This window comes from Macaca mulatta, chromosome 6, assembly GCF_049350105.2.
Source record: "Macaca mulatta isolate MMU2019108-1 chromosome 6, T2T-MMU8v2.0, whole genome shotgun sequence".
Lineage (NCBI taxonomy): Eukaryota > Metazoa > Chordata > Mammalia > Primates > Cercopithecidae > Macaca > Macaca mulatta.
In genome coordinates, this window is record NC_133411.1 from 83,678,036 (window position 1) to 83,698,473 (window position 20,438).

General features: G+C 41.0%; 1 protein-coding gene across 15 annotated transcripts in view; it reads left to right on the top strand.

Annotated features, from left to right (window-relative positions):
* The window catches only part of PDE8B (phosphodiesterase 8B), a 273,316-nt gene that overhangs the window by 167,005 nt on the left and 85,873 nt on the right, over positions 1–20,438 (top strand). For all 15 annotated transcript variants that reach the window (XM_078004920.1, XM_078004916.1, XM_078004919.1 and 12 more), the window contains 4 exons: positions 2,449–2,639; positions 5,909–5,968; positions 8,626–8,683; positions 14,763–14,851. In XM_078004920.1, the coding sequence (XP_077861046.1) occupies positions 2,449–2,639; positions 5,909–5,968; positions 8,626–8,683; positions 14,763–14,851 (398 nt within the window). The remainder of the gene's footprint in view (positions 1–2,448; positions 2,640–5,908; positions 5,969–8,625; positions 8,684–14,762; positions 14,852–20,438) is intronic.

Genomic DNA, 20,438 nt, shown 5'->3' on the forward strand with positions numbered 1-20,438 from the left:
TTCTCGTGGTAATACCACAGCTACACCAAGTAAAAGGTTATTGACTTTTTGCACCAACCAGTTTATTCTACCTGATTTTTCTCATTCAGGTTCCCCTGTTAACAGTTTGATAGGAAGGCTTTCGTTATCAAAATCCACAAGGTTGTGTCCTTCATTTTTCTTGGGAGAGCCACCTCCCGTTTCTTCCTGGAAGGAACTCTGTGGACTCTGTGGCTGGAAATGTTAGGAGCTTCCTGGGCTGCAGAAGGACAGACCCTGGTCAGCCCAGGGTGCTCTTAAAAAACGGCATATATAATATATCCAGATACTTATTGATATTAAGAAATTATTGGGGAGGTTTAGGTATGAAATGATATTGTGGTTTTGTTCTTTTTAAAAAATCTTTATCTTTCACAAATGCATATGGATGAGATAAAATAGCTGGATTAGCCACAATCTGTTGTAAGAGCTAGGGAAATGGGTAGGGATAGAGATGAACCCACATTGGCTAGGAGTTGGTTATTGCTGAAGCCGGGTAAGGAGTACATGAGTTTCATTATATTATTGTTTCTGCTTTTCTATATACTTCCAATTTTCAATTAATGAAAGTATTTTTCAGCTGGGCACGGTGGTGCATGCCTGTATTCCCAGCACTTTGGGAGGTCGAGGTGGGCAGATCATGAGGTCAGGAGTCCGAGACCAGTCTGGCCAACATGGCGAAACCCTGTCTCTACTAAAAAAATACAAAAATTAGGCAGGTGTGGTGGTGGGCGCCTGTAATCCCAGCTACTCGGGAGGCTGAGGCAGGAGAATCACTTGACCCTGGAAGGCAGAGGTTGCAGTGAGCCGAGATCGTGCCATTGCGCTCTAGCCTTGGTGACAAGAGCAAGACTCTGTCTCAAAAAAAAGAAAAAAAAAGTAGTTTTCAAATGTAATGATTGGACAATTTGGCTTGTTTCTGATTTTAAATGAAACACGTTTGATATTTCACCATGATGAATATATTGACTATTGACTCAAAAGCTCTTCATGTTGAGAAACTACCCTTCTGTTTCTAATTGTTTAAACCAGACGTGGGTGCAGAAGAGTATTGAGTGCCTTAACAATATCTTGAGATTATTATAGGTTTTTCTTATTAGATCTATTGCTGGGAGGTGATCTTACATCTTATTCACAGTAAAGCCCTCTCGCATTTCTCAGAAGACCCCACAAGTAGTTGTTTTTTCATTTCTCAAATATTTACTGAACAGCTAGGAAGTGCCAGGCTAGTGCTGGGCATGGGGGGTACAAGCAGGGAACAAGCCAGGCCGAGCCTTTACTCTCCTGAAGCTTACTTCTCTAGTGAGAGAGATGGACCATAAATACATAAATGAGCTCAGGTGGTGGTAGGGCAGTCTGGGTCTTTCTGGCTGGCAGGGAATCTGTGTTCCTGGACCCAGGTGATGATGAGGGAGGAACTGTGTAAAGTGTTGCTGCCTTCTTTCCTGTGGGCAAAATTGCTTCTCAATGAGGCAGTTCATCAATAGAAGCACATTTCCCTCAACTTAACTCCATCAACTTTACATTTCATGATCATTCTTTCCAGATTTTGGCAAAGATTGGATGTTAAAATTCATTTTTGAGGTTGTTTTGAGTTCCCTTACTTCCTTATGTCGATAGGTATTTTAGTGCTAAGTTCAAAGAGGTGGCCTCCAGAGACTTAAAGGCAAATACCACTTGCAACTGGAATCAAATATATGTACTGTAAATGTAAACCATAATCTAACCTGTGTTAACTATCTCATTAATAATTTTACTTCTTATTTAAAACCAAACTAATTAGGAAATTAGAAATACTTGTAATTGCAGTGAGTCACAATCACCACCAGAGTGAATGGGCACCTTCTCTGTGCTTATTCAGTTCTCAGAACTAACTTATGTGGCACTGTTCTTTCACTCTTACAGCCAAGAAACTATAGGCCAAAGAGGTGAAATACCTTGTTCAAAGACCACTGTAACCAACTGGAGGAGCTGGGATTTGAACCCTGGTAGCTTCCCTCCAGAGGCCCCATTTTAAACCAGTATACCATAGGCCTGGTCTTTTGGTTGTTTTGGGGGGATTGTTTTTGCTTTTATTTTAGACAGGGTCTCACTCTGTTGCCCAGGCTGGAGTGCAGTGGTGCAATCATGGTTCACTGCAGCCTCTACGTCTCAGGCTCAAGCGATCTTTTCATCTCAGCCTCCTGAGTAGTGGAGACCACAGGAATGTGCTACTATGCCTGGCTACTTTTTTTGTATTTTTTGTAGAGGCGGGGTTTTGCCGTGTTGCCCTGACTGGTCTCAAACACCTGGGCTTAAGTAGTCCACTGCCTCAGCCTCTCAAAGAGCTGGGATTACAGGCATGAGCCACTGCACCTGGCCAATAGGCTTGTTTTTAATAGTCTCTATGGATGATGATTTATTTCAAGATGCTCTTTTTGTTGTTTTCAGGTTTTGCTGATCTTTGCAAAGGAAGATAGTCAGAGCGACGGCTTCTGGTGGGCCTGTGACAGAGCTGGTTATAGATGCAATATTGCTCGGACTCCAGAGTCAGCCCTTGAATGCTTTCTTGATAAGCATCATGAAATTATTGTAATTGATCATAGACAAACTCAGAACTTCGATGCAGAAGCGGTGTGCAGGTACCTTCTCTAATTTAATATGCTGAGCAAATGTTCGCTTAACAGCTTAAAATGAATTTCATTTACAGATATCTTTAATTTATTTCAAATATTTTTAAAATATGTGTTGATGTTTTTAAGCAGTGTATACAAATGTCTGTGGTGAAAGCTATAGCTCCTTCCTGTAGATTTCTCTCTCCTCTTCTACTTTTCCACATTTGAGTGGTACTAAATTTAGAGGTGTGAGCTGGGCTCCCCTGATAACTTCAGGGTATTCCCCCCACCCTGTGTATTGCTCATAAAAAAAATTAAAATTCACACAGTTCTCATTACACAGATACGGCTTGGATTTAAACTAGCTATTTTAATCTTCATTATTCTCTCCCAAAATGAACATCGGAAATGTGTGAAATATAAATTTTTTCCTGCCTGACACAGATGGGTAGATCCCACAGCAGGCTTCCCAGTCATGGAGTGAAGGCAGCCACTTTGCAGCAGTAGAAAATCTTCCAGGGACCCAAACCCCCTGCTTGTTTATAGAAATGCTTGCACTCTGGGGAGGAAACACAGGCCTGTTCATAAATAAATGCTCAGTCATAAGAGTTAGCTCTGGATGAACTGATTCATTTAGCAGAAGTGGAATGCTTTGAAGCTAGATGGAAGAGGTCACTAATTAAATGCTAGACCAAGACAGAGTCCAATTGCATGGGGAGCTGGAATTTTCTTGAATGTTAGTAAGTGAAATAAAAGGTGGGAAAATGGCTTTTTAGAACCTTGGTACCCTGAGAAGAAATTAGTGGATTAAGAGAAGTTTCTTATCACAGACATCATCTTGCTGTTCTTTGATGATTTTCAGTTTCCCAAAGAAGAATTTTTCTTAAGCATCTGTTTTAGAAATGTTTTAATGGCTTCAAATAATCTCATCTTTCTGCATAAAAATGTTTTTCTATTTAATAGTGTATATAAATATACATAGAGTATATCATAAAATATCTGGATGCTATTTTTAGTATTAGGAAATATTTTTGATGATTTTATAGTAGAATTGGGTCTTGTAAAACTAAGTATTTCTGATTTTTCTTGGCCTTCACTTACTTTTCTTAGGTAGTTTTATGGTAGAAATATCACACTTCTTTGTTCCTACATACAATGGCTTAAGAGAAGCTTTACTTATAAAGAAAAAATCAACAGGAAGAAATCTTTTAATTCAGGCAAAGGCCCAGTTTAGCAGATAAACTTTACATTTTTCTTTGAATATAAAGAAATAGAGTTTTATTTTCTACCAAATGTATTTCTGTGTTAGCTGCTCAGAAAACCAATAGAGGTCTATACAGTTTAGAAGTCAGATGGACGTATCTGTCAGTGTGTTTCCCGACCATTATTGGTCATGTTGAGGGTGGCCAGATTCCAAATGCTTGACTCCCAACACACATTCCCTAAGGGGATGGGTAGGTGACATGCCCCTGGCAGATGTGCATTCTTTGTTGTCATCTGTGGCGCTAGATCCCTCACCTTTGAGCTAGGATTGGACCTTAGCCTAACATGCGTCCTTGAGCCTCAGCCCCACCTTCCCCTTAGTCCTCTCATCCAGGAAGAGGCCTAGGTCTCTCTTACCATACCAGTTCCTTTGGAGAGACGAGAGAAAAGAGACAAGCAGCAGGAAGCAACCCAAAAGATGGAAGCCAGTCCCAAAAGAAACCAAGAGAGTGTGTGCTCCAGCCCAGTTATGCTTATTACATATTTTAGCCTCTTGCCTAAAACCCACACCTTAGTATATAGCCCAGCAGTGTGCCCATGACACCTCCTGGGGTGAGAAAGACTGAATGAAGGTGAGAAGTACTTAGAGTTTCCCTAGAGATCGGAACATGCCTCTAAAACACTATGTTTTTTTTCATTAGGTGCTAACTGTTATTTCCACTGAGTATCCATCCAGTAGGCTCTTGAGTATAAAATAAGTGTAGCTTCACCTTAGCAGGACCTGCCCTACAGGGTAGCTGAGTGGGAAGTAGCCTGTGCTGGCATTGGAGAGATATTGACTTATGCCTCCTGCCCCATTGTGAGTTAATAGCATTTTCTTCAAAAGATCTCTTTAAAATACCATTTATCCACAGAGGAAACTTCACTTCCTGGGAATATGACAGCCGATCATTTCCTGTAGCCTTCCTCCCACATAGTGTGAGGGCTCGAGGAACAGGACATGGAGAAGGTGCATTTTTTGAGAAAGGTCAGAAAATGTTGGAGTTGAAGAGGATGAAGCAATACGAGCCGACTGTCCCTTGGGGAGTGGTAGTTCAAACACATTAAAGTAGAGGGGAGCAGAAATGCCCAGAGCCAGAGAGAAAAACAAATGCATGTTGTTTCACAAATTACTCAGGAGTAATTCTGTTCTTGGAGATGATGGTTCCCTTCCAAGATATCTCAGCATAAGCAGAGGCCAGACCAGGAGAATAGGTCAAAGCAAGCATGCTGGTTCGCACTGAGATTCAAGTGTGTGGGCCTTTATTAAAAGTTTGTCCAATTTACAACCCCCTGACCAGAACAGTGCAGAATCTGGGCTGTAGCATGGCACAGCAAAGAAGATTCATGGACCTCAAAATTCTATGTCCTGATTATTTTGGCCCTGTTTAACTCCTAGGGAATGAACTAACTATATCCAGGTGGTCCCAGTACAACAAACATTATACAGTGACAGGTACCATATTGCAACATTTCTCAGCTCCAGCTGATGATCAAGTTGTTTAAAGTATTTAAGCACAAACTACAGTAGGACTGAAAAATTGAGGTGGCTCTTTGTACCATCTTTAATTGGCTTTAACCGGCATTTGTACATCCCGCTGCCAGCGAGTGTTTTAATTTTTATCATAAGGTCGACTTTCTGAACTATCTGCTCTTTTAAAAGAAAAAAGATTAAACCCAATTGGCTCCCCCAGGTACATACTGATAAGAAGAGGATTGTAGGACTGCCAATTTATTTTTATTTTGAAGAGTGGAGTTTCAATTTTAAAAAATGGAATTTAAGTGGAATTTGCCAATTTTTTTAAGTGGAAAATTGGCAGGTCTGACCTATTGGATAATTGCCTGGGAGTTAAGAGAAAAAAAATTTTTAACGAAATGAAGAGATTGTCCTAATCCACAAGGGCATCTTTCTTTGTTGTCTTCTGTGTGTTTTGAGACGTTTTCTTTAGAGAAAGATTTGATGTTGTGTCATTTTCAATGTGAAGAAGTTCCGCATTCATTTAATGTAACAAAGTCCAGATCACCTTGTTTGACTTGGAGGCTTCTCATTGCAGGTCGATCCGGGCCACAAATCCCTCCGAGCACACGGTGATCCTCGCAGTGGTTTCACGAGTGTAAGTGCACCTCCCATTCCCAGCTGGAAGGAGTACTGTTCATTCTGAAATGTCTGTCAGATGTAATCTGGTTTTTGAGCTGTCTAAGCAATGGGCGCGTCTTGGGTCCTAGAACACCAGCCTTAGATCTTGATCTTGCTTTGGGGGTTTTGTTTGTTTCACAAGTTCCTGGAAATATTTAGGTTTTTCTCTGTATCTTATGTAATTGCCTTTAGCACATAGTCATACACCTCAGGGAGAAAGTTTACTCATTATATGCCAGAAATGAATGGAAAATTTGAGGAGGAGGTGGTCTGGAGAAAACATTGTTCCAGTTTATCTTTTTTTCTTTGAAGAAAAGAGATGGGGATATGCTTGTTTTTCATTTAAGAAGAAACACGTTTTTTGTTTTTTGTTTTTTTTCATGTTCAAGCATGATAATAAAAGGGCACTAAATCCACAAGACAAGGGTTGTAAAGTTGATGCTGGGACCGTTATGTGGCTAGAGGCAGGACAGTAGAGTTTATCCAATGCTGGGCGGCAAAGAAAAGGGATTGTGCTGTAGGTACAATGAAACTGTAGGATGAGCGACTGCTCTGCTGGGTTTATCGTCTGATGTGGCCAGCACTCAAAGTAAAAGAGCCAGCAGGAAGAAAAGTTGTCTGTACAAACTACAGTGGTGGGAATGTTGGCAGGTAACAAAATTTGTTGTAGTCTTTTTTTTTTTTTTTGAGACGGAGTCTCACTCTGTCGCCCAGGCTGGAGTGCAGCAGCGCGATCTCGGCTCACTGCAAGCTCCGCCTCCCGGGTTCACGCCATTCTCCTGCCTCAGCCTCCCGAGTAGCTGGGACTACAGGTGCCCGTCACCACGCCCGGCTAATTTTTTGTATTTTTAGTAGAGATGGGGTTTCACCGTGTTAGCCAGGACGGTCTTGATCCCCTGACCTCGTGATCTGCTGGCCTTGGCCTCCCAAAGTGCTGGGATTACAGGTGTGAGCCACCACACCCGGCCTGTTGTAGTCTTTTAATGGCTGTATTTAGCTTCGGAGAGAATAAGAACTTCATTAGGGCCTAGGACCTGTTGGACTTGGCCTCATTATGGCATTTGGCACAAATTCTGTGACAAAGGCCAGGAAAGTCTGGCCCAGGGGACTTGAAATGCCTCATTCCAAAGCCATGTGAATACAGCAGGAAATCATGGCTTCAAAGTCATACCCTTACTGAAGACTCCTACTTACCTGCTACTCCTTGAGTGTCTTCCTAAGAGCTCTGTCTTCTCACTTTGTTTGATACCCACCACGGGATGTGGTCCAGAGAAAGTAAAGACATTGTCCTCACTGGTTTGTTACACCTCTCCATCCTGGTGGGAGATTAAGATTCCACAGGGAATGAATGAGGGGAACTGAGACATAAGATGAGCCTCCTTCAACCCTCCTTTTCACATTTATCTTCTGGACACTCAGAGATCTGAATGAGGTTATAGAGGCTTGGACATCAATACCAGAAATGTTCAAGGCCACACAGCATTTTTCCCAAGCCTGGCTTATTACGCGGGTCCAAGAACAAAACACTCTTGTTTTTCCAACTCATATGGCAAAAAGGTTTGCTAGTCCTTGACAAAATAATGGTTGACTATGGCTTATTTGTTATGATTGTCACCGACTTTTCCTGGTTTTATTGTAAAATATTTCGTATAGAGAGAGTGGTAATAAAATGAATGTGTGTGTGTCACCAGCTTAAGAAATAAAACATTATTAATACCCTTGGAACCATTTTGTGGCCTTCTTAACAGTCAGAGAAGATAGAACTTGGAGTTCCAGAAGAAAAACAAAGTGGGTAAAATAGCTTGTCCCTTAGGGCAGGAATCAACTATGGGTAATGCCACAAGTCAGCACTGGGACTTCTGTTCCTGTTTGCTATCTGCGTTTCCACCCAATCCCTTTTATTCCATTTTTCTTCCCTGGTTCTTAGGGTATGTCCCCCATGTTACTTGCTGGCTATCTCAGACCCTGTTTCTCTATTTCGGTGATAGGGAGCCCAGCGATGGCATGTCTTCATGACAAGGCAATCCATATCCCACCTTGTACTCAAACTGAAGTCCTGAGACTCAGCAGTAGGCTCACTATAGCAAACCCTCTTGTGAAATGAGTGGCAATTATCCATTTTTGTTTTCTCTCCTTCCCTTCTAACTGTGTGTTCCTGCTGATACTTCTCTCCCATTTGGCTTGGGGGTCCTACAGCCTGGACTGCTGACTGTCTTCCTCATGTTGAGGGTTGGACCCAGCTCGGTTTTGGTGTGGGAGTCATACTTCCAGATGGTTTGGGGACAATGGTCTCAGAATGAACAGTGCACCTAACGTCCCTTTATGGGACTGCTCCCATACATGTGGCTCAACCCCAAAGGGCAGCTGAATTGGAAAGGGCCACTCATGTATACTGAGGGTGATACCTCCAGGTACGCTGCTGGAGCTTTCTCTACTGTTTTTGTTCTTTTTGCATCTGGAAGGTAGATGTGGGGTCTGTATCCTTGAAGGCAGGTGTGCCCCGTGGGCATGTGCTCGTCAGGAAGCCACTCTTGGAGCTAACGCTGTGTGGCCTCATTGCTCTCTCTCCATGTTTCAGTGTGAGGAATCCTGGTTTGTATCTGCTGAGTGACCACATTTTCTGCTTTGCTGCAGATCGGATGACCATGAAGAGGCGTCAGTCCTTCCTCTTCTCCATGCAGGCTTCAACAGGGTATGTACAAGATGTCCAGCATCTCTCTCAGGTGCGGGTACCTTAACCCCTGACTCTCCCATAACAGGAAGGCAAAGCCGCCACGGAGAACTGTTAAGGAAATGAAGCCCCAGGACTGTTGGGGAAAGGAAGAGACTGTGTTCTCATGGGAGAGTAACGAGCAGCTGCCAGTCGAGCTCTTTGCCTTTTTTGCTCTCTGGATTTTCTCCATATATCTTAGCAATAGATATACAATGACATAAAAACCCATCTTATTATATCAGATTAAAATTCTGTCGTCCCAAAGTAATCTTATTTAAATCAGTACAGTCAATTCGATTCAATGTGTGTGTGATTATATATAGATACATCCACCAAATTGGCACCCAAGACTCTGTTCATCAGGGCTGGCCAGAGTTTATACCCTAGGGACAAGCCCATGATGACTGTAGCACCCTGTAAACTCCTGGTTGAAACCATTAGCATCAGCAAAGAAAAATTCTTTGAGTGACAAACTACACAAATAACACTGAGATTCCACTTGAAGATTAAGAATTTCTCCAAGGAAACTCACTAACAAACTAAATAACCAAGCTCACCCAGCATCTCAGGGTAGAAATTAGATTGGAGGCAAGGCTGTGTGCATGCAAATGGAAAAGAACTGATGGAATGGACTTAGAAGAAAGGGAAGAAAGGGAAGAGGAAAAAGATCATCAAAACATGAATGTTTAAAAGAACTATATTCTCTAATATTAAAAGAAAACAAGTCCTTATAGAGAAATTGTAGAAGACCTTACTTCATATTTTAATTTTTTAAAATAACAAATATATATATTACTGCTATGTAAAGAATAAAAGGTTTCCCTTAGGAGAATAATAGGATAGAAGACCATGGTTTACTTATACAGCTTTTGCTGATCATCTAAACACAAGTAATCCTATAGCATCCTGTGACCTCCTGGCTTAAACTATAAGCATCATGAACAACACTGATATTCAACTTGAAGATTGAGATTGGTTACTCCAAAGAGACTTACCAACAAACTAAGTGATTAGGCATACCCAATATCTCAAAATCTTTTGGTAAGAGTAATCTGAATCCCGGCCGGGCACAGTGGCTCACGCCTGTAATCCCAGCACTTTGGGAGACCAAGGCAGGCAGATCACCTGAGGTTGGGAGTTCGAGACCAGCCTGACTAACATGGAGAAACCCCATCTCCACTAAAAATACAAAATTAGCCTGGCGTGGTGGCGCATGCCTATAATCCCAGCTATTCGGGAGGCTGAGGCAGGAGAATCGCTTGAACCCGCGAGGTGGAGGTTGCGGTGAGCCGAGATGGCGCCATTGCACTCCAGCCTGGGCAACAACAGCGAAACTCCGTCTCAAAAAAAAAAAAAAAAAAAAAAGTAATCTGAATCCCAAGTAGATGGAGTGATATATTCTTTTTTTTTTTTTTTTTTTTTTTTTTTTTTTTTTTTTTTTGAGACGGAGTCTTGCTCTGTAGCCCGGGCTGGAGTGCAATGGCCGGATCTCAGCTCACTGCAAGCTCCGCCTCCCGGGTTTACGCCATTCTCCTGCCTCAGCCTCCGGAGTAGCTGGGACTACAGGCGCCCGCCACCTCGCCCAGCTAGTTTTTTGTATTTTTAGTAGAGACGGGGTTTCACGGTGTTAGCCAGGATGGTCTCGATCTCCTGACCTCGTGATCCGCCCGTCTCGGCCTCCCAAAGTGCTGGGATTACAGGCTTGAGCCACCGCGCCCGGCTGGAGTGATATATTCTTTAAAAAATAGGGTACTGCTTGTGCCTTGTGAATTATGAAAATCCTCTGTGTGCTTTAAGTAATGGTACTTTGCTACTCCGGGCTTAAAAATATATATATTCCTCTTAGTTGTCTTAGTTGTAGACCACAGAGAAGCAAAAACTACCTTTGTGATGCAGTTGTTTTGTGCTTTGGTATGCTTCAGTGTGGAAGTCACAGTGCTGTAGAGAAGATTCAAGGTAGTCTAGTGGCTCACGATGTGTGATCGAAATGAATGTTTCCAGCTAGCAATATTTTTCACGCTCCTAACACTTTTTCCTCTTGTCTGTTATCTCTTCTCGCAAAGGTTGGCGTTTGGTTCTGAAAGCTATTCTTAGGTGCTATATCTTAATGAGAATGCATGAGACAATGCTTCTGAGTTTTGGAATGAAGAGTTGCAAAAGAAAACTCAGCAAAGAAGCCATGTGGTTGAGACAGATTTTCTTTACTCATTTTCTAAGAAATAGCTCTAAAATTATTCACAGGCTTCATGGAACTTCTGTGAAATATTGACCCCCTGACTTCACCCCATTCCAATGTTGTCCTTTTCAAGTTTGAGTTGGGACCCTCTTTCCTCATTACCTGGGGGATGATTGGAGAATGGCGATGACACACTGTGAGTTTTATCGATTAGGGACCCATGTACATGCTGTTGAGTGTCCTTTTGGAATTCTACCTTTAGTTCAGTGATACTCCCTCAAACTGGTTTAGAATTGCTGCCATTTGAAGTGATGGCGTCTTGTCTGGAAGGCTGAGGTTGCACATCTGCTCAGTTTGGAGAAATAACTGGCGCTCTTTGGGTGCAAATGCTATTGAGAACATTTAACCAAAGTTCCATTGTTTCCTTCTTACACATTTTATAACCTGTCTGTGGTGCTCTGGAAGGCTTCACTTCCCACTATCCAGACGTGTTACTGTGTTTTGCAGTCAGCCTCAGTGAATAAGCCTTTGGCGAAGGGGCATTAACGGCAGTAGCTGTCAGAGACCACCTGGTGTTCTTCAGTGCTGACCCTGATAGAGGCCATTTGCTGGTTAGGTCAGGGTGCCCCCAGTAGCTCGGGCTCATTCCAGGAGAAGCGCGCTGCACCTCCAACAGCTCTCCTGGCGTTACTGTGGCACACCATCGGCTGAGACTGATCTTCAGGTGGTGGTTCTCCTTTTTTGGGTAAAATCCTGTCTTTCACAACTCTCTGCCCAAGCACCTTTTCAAATATGCCGGTTATCCTTGCCTTCTGTGAGGTTGTTTCCCATCACCAAGCTGTTTTGATTGTATTAGATCATCTGCTTTAACTCACCCCTGGGTTGCTAGCTAATTGGCTGGTGCTTCAGTCTGCGGTCCCTGAGTGGGGATCTAGGAACAAATTGTGCCATCACATATCCCACAACAACTCCCCTTGAAGGCTCTGGAGCTGTGTGTAAGCAGTCAACTATATAGATGCTCAGTCCACGCTGAGCCTTTTAGAAACCAGCATCTTAGCAAAGGACGGTTGCAGCTGTTTTTATATCAACTTTATGTGCCTCTTTTTCTATTTGCAAAAATGTTTGTTCAGTTTAACAAGTGTTTATGGAGTTCTGCCTCTGTGCAATGTGCTAGGCATGCCGGGGGCACAACTGTAGGGACACGGTTCTCTGCGGAGAGGCCTTCTGTGGAGTAGGAAGTGGGGAGCTACGATTTATTGTCAGGCCCAGTTCCCAGTGATTTACTTAATCCTCCTGTACATATGAGGGATTTGATATTTTCTCCATTTTTGCAGAGGAGGAAACAGGCTCAAAACAACTAAACTTGCCAGAGCTCACACTCATGACAAAGTCCAGAAGCAAATGCATGTTGTTTAACTCCAAACTCTATATTGGGTCCACTAAAGTTAGATTTCCCAAGCTACTGCTCCACAGAACACTACTGTACCAAAAGCTATTAATAGGTGGTCCGTGAAAAAAGGCTTCTATGGTCAAATAAGTTTAGGGAATCAGTGAAAACTCAGTTGCCCCTCCTCCCACACCTGAGAATTCACAGAGCACTTTTGCAACATTGCACATTAGCATTTTAAATGCTCTGAGATATCCTGTAGTAAACAAACCTGCTAACTTTGTGTATTCCAACATTTTCTTTCCATTTTTTGCAAAAACGAATCCATGTTTGTTATAGAGAATACAGATAAGCTAAAAATTAAAATTATTTATGCCACTAGCCTTTCAGATTTATTCCTAGGCAGAAATAGAAATGACTGTGTATTATTTACAAAACAGTGTCATGATATACATACATATCTTTCTATGTTATGCCAGCGTTTTCAAACGTGTGTTATCATGGTTTTTTCATGTTTTTACAAAACATCAGCTAACAACCCCCTGAGTTCTGTATATAGCTTTTATCCATCTAAAAGCTCACATGGAATCTAACCATGTTTAACTTTGCTCTGTAAATCAAAGAGAAAGTGTTTCCCTTCTGTGTATGTTTATGGCTTCCTCTCTTTCCTTAGCCCTTCCCAGTGTCCACGTAAGAATAGTGGAGGACCAGAGGCCCAGGGAAAGCCAGAGAGAGGCCAACCACTCCAGATATGTGGAGCCATCCACTTCAGTGTATATGTGGGGGTGTGTGTGAGAGAGAGAGGGAGAGCGGGGGTGGCGGGGGGAGAGGGAGAGAGAGAAGAGAGAGAGAAAGGAAGGAGTGAGGAGAGGGATTGATTTTTTTCTCTGGCCAACTTGGGTGAAGGAAATCTAAGAAACACATCTTTCAGCAGGATCTAGTATTCTCCTTCTCCACCTATATAGCTACCTGAGAAGCAAAAGAATGTGACTGGTAGTTTGGAATACTTTGGAATTCTGCTTATCTTTCTACTTAGTTTGCCAGCCATATGCTTGGAAAGGCTTGCAGGATGTGTTTTTTTTTAATCAATTAAAATGCAAAACATTTCCCCTTTCCTAAGTAGAATTGTCCTTAAATCTCTTCCCTTACTATTTTTTACTTGCTTTTTTTTTCTGATTTCATTATTTCTCATTAAGTATTGACGTGATCATGTCAGAGAAGTGCTCAGTTTCCTATATACCCTACACTGAATCATGTAGCATATATGAGAAATGTAAACCAAATTACTTTGGGATTAAGTGAAAAAGGGCCTACTCCTCTTTCAACGTGGGATTTGAGCAGCTCATACCTAGCATAAATGGGTGCTTCGTGGGTCTTTGATGAAGGACAATGTGTGCTGCATTTTCTTCTGCATTATTATTTGCTTATCTATCTGTTCATTCATTCACTACGTTTATTTATAAATACATGAAAGCTTTTTTTTCCATTGAGATGAAACTAAAATTAGCCATTTTAAAGTGAACAATTCAGTGGCATTTAGCACATACACAGTATTGTACAATCACCACCTCTGTCTAGAGACCCTGTTGCAAAACAAACAAAAAAAGCCATTTTCATCATCCCCAAATGTGTTCCCATTAAGCAGTCACTCCTATTCCTCCTCCCCACAGCCCTGGCAACCACCAGTCTGCATTCTGACTCAATCAATTGACCTATTCTCGATATTTCATATACATGGAATCATACCATATGTGAATTTTTCTGTCTGGATTCTTTCACTTAATACTTTTTTCAGGTTCATACATGTTGTTGCATGTATCAGTATTTTATTCCCATTTTATGGTCAAGTAATAATCCATTCTATGTATAGACCACAATTTGTTTATCTGTTCAAATGTTGAACATTTGGGCAGTTTCTGCCTTTTGGCTATGGTGAATAATGCTGCTATGAACACACATGTGCAAGTATTTATTTGAGTACTTGTTTTCGGTTCTTTTGAGTATATACCTGGAAGTGGAATTGCTGGATCATATGAGAATTCTGTGTTTAACTTTTCCCCTGCATTAGGCACTCAGAAAATTAGGAAGGAAGTAAAGAGTAGGCTCTCCCTTCCAAAGAGATCATTGATAATGTGCTGCACACTGAACATGCTGAGTGCTGGGTTTTAGATGATTCTATTAGTGCAATATGAAGCAAAATGTTTCAGTAATTTACATGGCTGGGCAGGCATTCTGTGCCCTAGAGTGTTCATAATATAGTTTATTCTACCTTTGTTATGAAGGAAGTGAAGTGTACAGTATTACTTGCTCTGTTGTTTCTCATACATTTAAACAAGCACTTTGAACACCTTGACAACTGTTTCATCTCATCTTACTTACTAATTGTCTTATATAACGGAGTTACCTGGGGGTAGGAACAACTGTTAAGTTTCTCTGTTTGGCTCTCAGAGAAGTAACTATATATGTCTTATGTATTGTCTTTGCTTTCTTTTCAGAGATTTATGGAGAATAGCAGCATAATTGCTTGCTATAATGAACTGATTCAAATAGAACATGGGGAAGTTCGCTCCCAGTTCAAATTACGGTATGTAGCAAAATGAGACAGTAACATGAGGTTAACAATTCTTTAGAAAATCTTATCTGTCAACAGGCTGATGTTCATGGGTTCATAGCTGAATCCTAGGGATTTTGAAGCTTTTAAACAGGCAATGAATGGCAGCTGGCCAACAGCAGTATCTTAGCCAGAAGGCCCGTTATATAAAGAAATAAATTGGAAACATTTCTTCTTTTGACAGTATTTTCCACTATTTACAGAATTTTAAAATTGTAACCTGGGAAAATGTTTAATTTTTGCACAATTAGATGGAGATTGGGAATAGCCTTGAGGATTATTTTCTACATCCTACTTTCAATATTTATAAATTTTTACTTGGATTGTTATGCATAGGGGTAAACTAATGGCGATATTTATCATGCTAACCATAATAATTGCTAAGTAACCACAATAGCAATTTTATTAAGTCTGTTTGTGGCGTCAATATGCATGAAGTAGCTTTAAGAAACCAGTTTTAAGTCTCTTTACAAGCATGTAGTGTTTTAAGATCTGGCTTGTCACTGGTGCTCAGTTCCAGGGATGGGATTCTCTGGGTGTCTGGCTGCTGGCTAGAATGCTGGGCTGGGGGATGTTCTGCTCCTGGACCCTCTGAGGAATATCAGGGTCCTAGCTCCTGCCTGGTTTTGCTCTGGCTCCACTCTGGCAGGGTTTTTGGACCCTGATGTTTTCCTCCCTTCTCAGTCAGGGAGCAGGGAAAGGAGGAGGCTCTTCTCCACCCATGGGCCACTGCGGGGCCCAGTCCCCAGGAAATTCAGGCTGTGGGATGCCAGAAAAGTCTGTAGCATGGCTTCTCTCTCTGGCTGACTGAGAAGTCATGGATAGTTTGAGGCTCAATACAAAATAAGTAGGAGAGCATCCTATTATAGTGATTATATGCCTTATCTTGATTACTTATTGTCATTCAAAGATGGCAAAACCCTTTTCAAACTTAATTATCCTCTGTCCCAGGGAGGCAAAATGAATTGACATAAACCTAGAGAAGCAGTTTCCCCTGGGGTGCACCCTGGTCAGGGGAGTCACTTTTTGGTGGGTAGAGTGCTCCAAGAAATAAAGTGTGGGATAAACAGTCACTTCCTTAGATAGAAAAGTATTAAGAAAAGAATCTCAAACCAGTGGGAAATCAGATATTTTGGGAATTCAGGTATTTTTTAACAGCCCTTGGTAAGAAATATTGCCAAAGACTTTTTGAACGTATAAGTAAACTAGATCCCTTGGTTTATTTTTATGTATATGTTAGCTTCAGAGCACTTCATAGAATTTTTCTAGAAACCCACGTTGCCTTTACTCCATAATTTATGCCTTTTAATAATGTAGATTAATTGTTATTATTCCTGGTGATCTCTACTGTTTTTAATTGAAGGTTAAAAGACTCAGCACTTTTATTTTAGATGTTTACACAGTAAATATAATTAGAAAGAGGGGGGTTTTATTGTGGTTTAATTCTTCAGCTGTGTATTACCCACAATAAAAAATGAACAGCGCAACACTTCATTGCTTTGATACGCAATTCCATTATTTGATTTTAAATAAGTTTCTGTTTTTTTAGGCAACATTACATGTGATGGCATATGTGAGTTGCCGGGAGATGTCCTGATACAGATTCTGCAGTGCACATGGGGCACTGGAGGGCTGTCCCAGGAATGTTAGGGGCACCTTGTCCATGATGAACAGGGCAAAAGCAGGCCTGGAAATTTGAAGTAAATATCCCCAGCCAACAAGAGCATAAAGAAAAGCCTTCAGGTTATTGTACTGATGAAATCTGTTTAGAGCCAGGGCACCAAAGACTTTTTAAGATCTTATCAGATTCAGAACTTTGCAAGTTTCTAAGTACCTACCATTATGTAAGTACTATACTTCTGACCCCTCACTTACTAGAACTGGTTGGGGGCATTGGACCCATTGTTGAGGTCATAATGAAAAGGCTCAAGTTCTTAATACAAATCAGTGTGAAATTGGTGAATGGACCTGACTCAGGAAGGTAGTAGCCCAGGAAAGAAGGTTTGCCTGGCACATGGATTATCTTGCCTTCTGCACAAGCTTCAGCTGTTGCTTTTTGGTGGGTTCTGCCTCAACCTTATTCAAGTTATTGCCCTTTTGGGTGTGTGTGTGAACATGTGCGTGATTTTATGTGCATATTCCCAGGTATACTATATCTAGGCCCAGCAGATGGAGGCAGTGACCCATGCCATGGCCCCTCCCCAGCTCCTTAGGGCACTTAGGGACGTCTAGCACATACACCTGCACTCCAAGGCAGGCAAGCACCTCTATCATTTGTTGCAGACTGGGAAAATGAGGCTCTTTATTATACAATGCTAGAATAATTATAGTCTAATTATATAATACTTTCCCCTACAATTCCGCCCCCAGCTGCAGCTAAATATGTAGCATTACTGTCATTCTGCAAGGACAGTCTGTACTGCAGGATGATGGTGAATGTTGAAGGTAGACACCTCTGTCCGGGTCCCGTGTCTAGTGACCATATTTACTTAACCAGGAAACAAAAAGGATCACCTGATGTGATCAAATAGAAAATGTAGTCTAATTTTAAGATTCTATTATATAAAATAACTTTTAAAGATATGAGAACTAAATCACGTATCTGTATGCCTTTGATTAATTACTCTGTTGAATAGAAGAATTTATGAAATGGAGAGTGTCTAGGATAATCTAAATTAAATGATGACTATCTCTTCTGATGTTCTTACACCTCTTTATCATGAAAAGATCTATTTTATCTAAAATAAAGATAATTATTTAGATACTTAGCAGGAGTTTGGGCTGATCGATACATACTAATGCAGTACCAGCTATTGTTTGATTCATTAGTCAGTCTAGAAGTTACATCCAAGTCATTATGTTTATTTCACTCCAAATCTTAAGACAGTAGCAATCCTCAGTTTTAGAAAGAATCAAAATTTTTGATGGACAAAACTCTGTATTCTGTGGAACACCACATCTCTCAGTATTAACGGACATTTATAGAGCACTCTATTCTCAAATGAGCTCTGCGTGATAGCTATTGTGTTACAGGGGTGGAAACTGAGCTGTGAAGGCTTAAAATAACCAGTCGCTATTGCTTTATTGCCCAGTAATGAGTGCTAACAAGTAGCTAAGTCATGATCCTCTTACCTCTTCCACTCCCTGCTCCCAACTCATCCCAGACTCCTACTGGGATGTGGACTTGTGTTCAGAATCTTTTCCCTACAAGCCACCACCTTGCCCAGTCCTACCCTTGTTCCAGGCAGCCTCAGAGTGTGTGTGTGTGCGTGTGCGCACGTGTGTGTGTGTGTGTTGGTGGAGTCTAGATAGAGCACTTTTGGAAGAGACACAGGAGATAATGTAACCCAACACCCCGACTGACAGAGGAAAACACTGAGAACCTTCACAGCTACTCAGCATGTTGGTGACTGTGGTGGAGTAGAATCCAGGCATCCTGCTTTTTCAGTCTGGTGCACTTTCCACTCAGCATAGTACTACATTATTTATAGACTTTATACCTGGACCTCTGTAATATTTACCTTTTCTCTCTGGACCTTCAAGGGCTCTTAAGAAGGTGTGGGGAAAATGGTGACACCTGTACTTCATGGGTTTCCACACCTAGGTTACTTTTCCCTTGTGTTTCCTTTTTCTAGTTTTCCAACTTTTTAACCTGAAGAGTAAAACATAAAGATACCTGAGACAAAAGAATTGTATGGTTCCCAAGAACAGATATTAATAAAGCTAAGGTTCTTCTGCCAGAAGAGTATGAATAATTAATACAAGCAATTAAGTTCTAAAACTCTAGAAACATGACTCAAATTGATTATCTCATTTTGCTGCAGGTTTATTTAAATAGAACCATCAACCAAAGAGGTTGAGAGCCTGAATAAACATTGCAGTCTGGTCATGTTTGTCGTGGGGGGTGGGGGTGGGAAATAGTGTGCTCTTTCTACCAATATCCTTTCATTTCAACTGTTGATAAGCATTTACTTTGTCTTGTGGGGCTTTATACTTATTGAAAATTTCATGCTTTGTGGATAATCATAAAATGAATGTTTAATAAATTTTGGAGATTGGATCTAAGATCATGTATAAAGGCAACCTCTTGAATTGATGAAAATGATAATAGTCTGAAGTACCTGTTTATATATTTAGTTGAAACCTGTGTACATAGTTAGAGAAAATTCTTAAGCAAGAGAGGAATTTGTCATTTGATAAAATGTGTTAATTAAAGCTTAATTATCCAGCTCTCAAAGTTAACAAATTAGTCCACATAGAGTGTGTTTCTCCACAAGTGACTTCTGAAAGACAGCTGTTGCCCAGGAAATCCCTACGGTGCTTTGTCAAGTTTTGGACCAGGTGCCTGGAAAACACTGTTGATAAGACTAGCTCTTGCTTGTCTCTTATGAGGCAGTGCAGTGACAAATTTGGTAGCAGTTTTAAAGCCCCCTTTTGTTCTTTTCTCTTATTTTAAATTATCATATTTACAAGTGGTGGTACTAAGACAGTATACAGTTCGAATTGGGTAGACTGGAGCAATTTAACTAAGAAAATATACTACTGCACCTGTAAGCCTTTTCAGTTGAGTTAGGTTGATATTCTCCTCTGCTCTGCTAACCCGTATCATGATTACTTGTTTTACTTACCCTCTCACACTGATATCTTCATTTCTGCAACTATAGGATTAGCATCCTGCAGTTGGCTAAAATACTGCACTCTGTACGCATACCTCACTATTATTGAATACTGTTCTTGGTTTGACATTTCAGGTATACTTACGAGAAAAGATAGGCTATGATTCATTTTTTTAACCAAAGCCTTTTGAAAGCCTTAAAGAACAAAGAAGTATTGCTCTGTGATCTGAAACGTAACAACAGGTATCGTGTGTTGAATGCTCATATTGTCCCAAGCACTTCGAGAAATGCCTCACATAAACTATCTGTTTTGATCTTTACAAAAACCAGTGAAATACATATTATTATCCTCATTTTATGGATGAGGAAACTGAGGGCCACTGAAGACAAAAAGTTGCCTCAGGTCGCATAATTGGAAAAATACAGAGCCAGATTTCACCCAGTTCTTTCTGCCTTCTTCCTTCTAAACAGATCAAAATAGGATGACAAAGTTAGAATGCCTTTATGAGTGGAAAAAATAACATTTTTCAGAGTTTTTCTTTTAAAGAAAAAACATCAATCCAGTAAATCAACAGTTTTTTTTTTTCTTTTTGCAATGTGTAAGAAAGCTTTTTGTTGGGATTCTTTAAACAGTCAGTATAAATAACAGAGCTCTAGCTACATGCTTGCTGTGTTGGACAGTAAATAGCTTACTGTATTTGGAGTTGCTCTAGATTAGGAAATTGGTTAAAACTGTAACAAAGAAAATGAGAGTCTGATTCCAAATATTGTTTATGCATTTAGTTTGAAAGATGACTTTTTTCCCCCTCAAAGCATATTGTTGGCCAGGCGCGGTGGTTCAAGCCTGTAATCCCAGCACTTTGGGAGGCCGAGGCGGGCGGATCACGAGGTCAGGAGATCGAGACCATCCTGGCTAACACAATGAAACCCCGTCTCCACTAAAA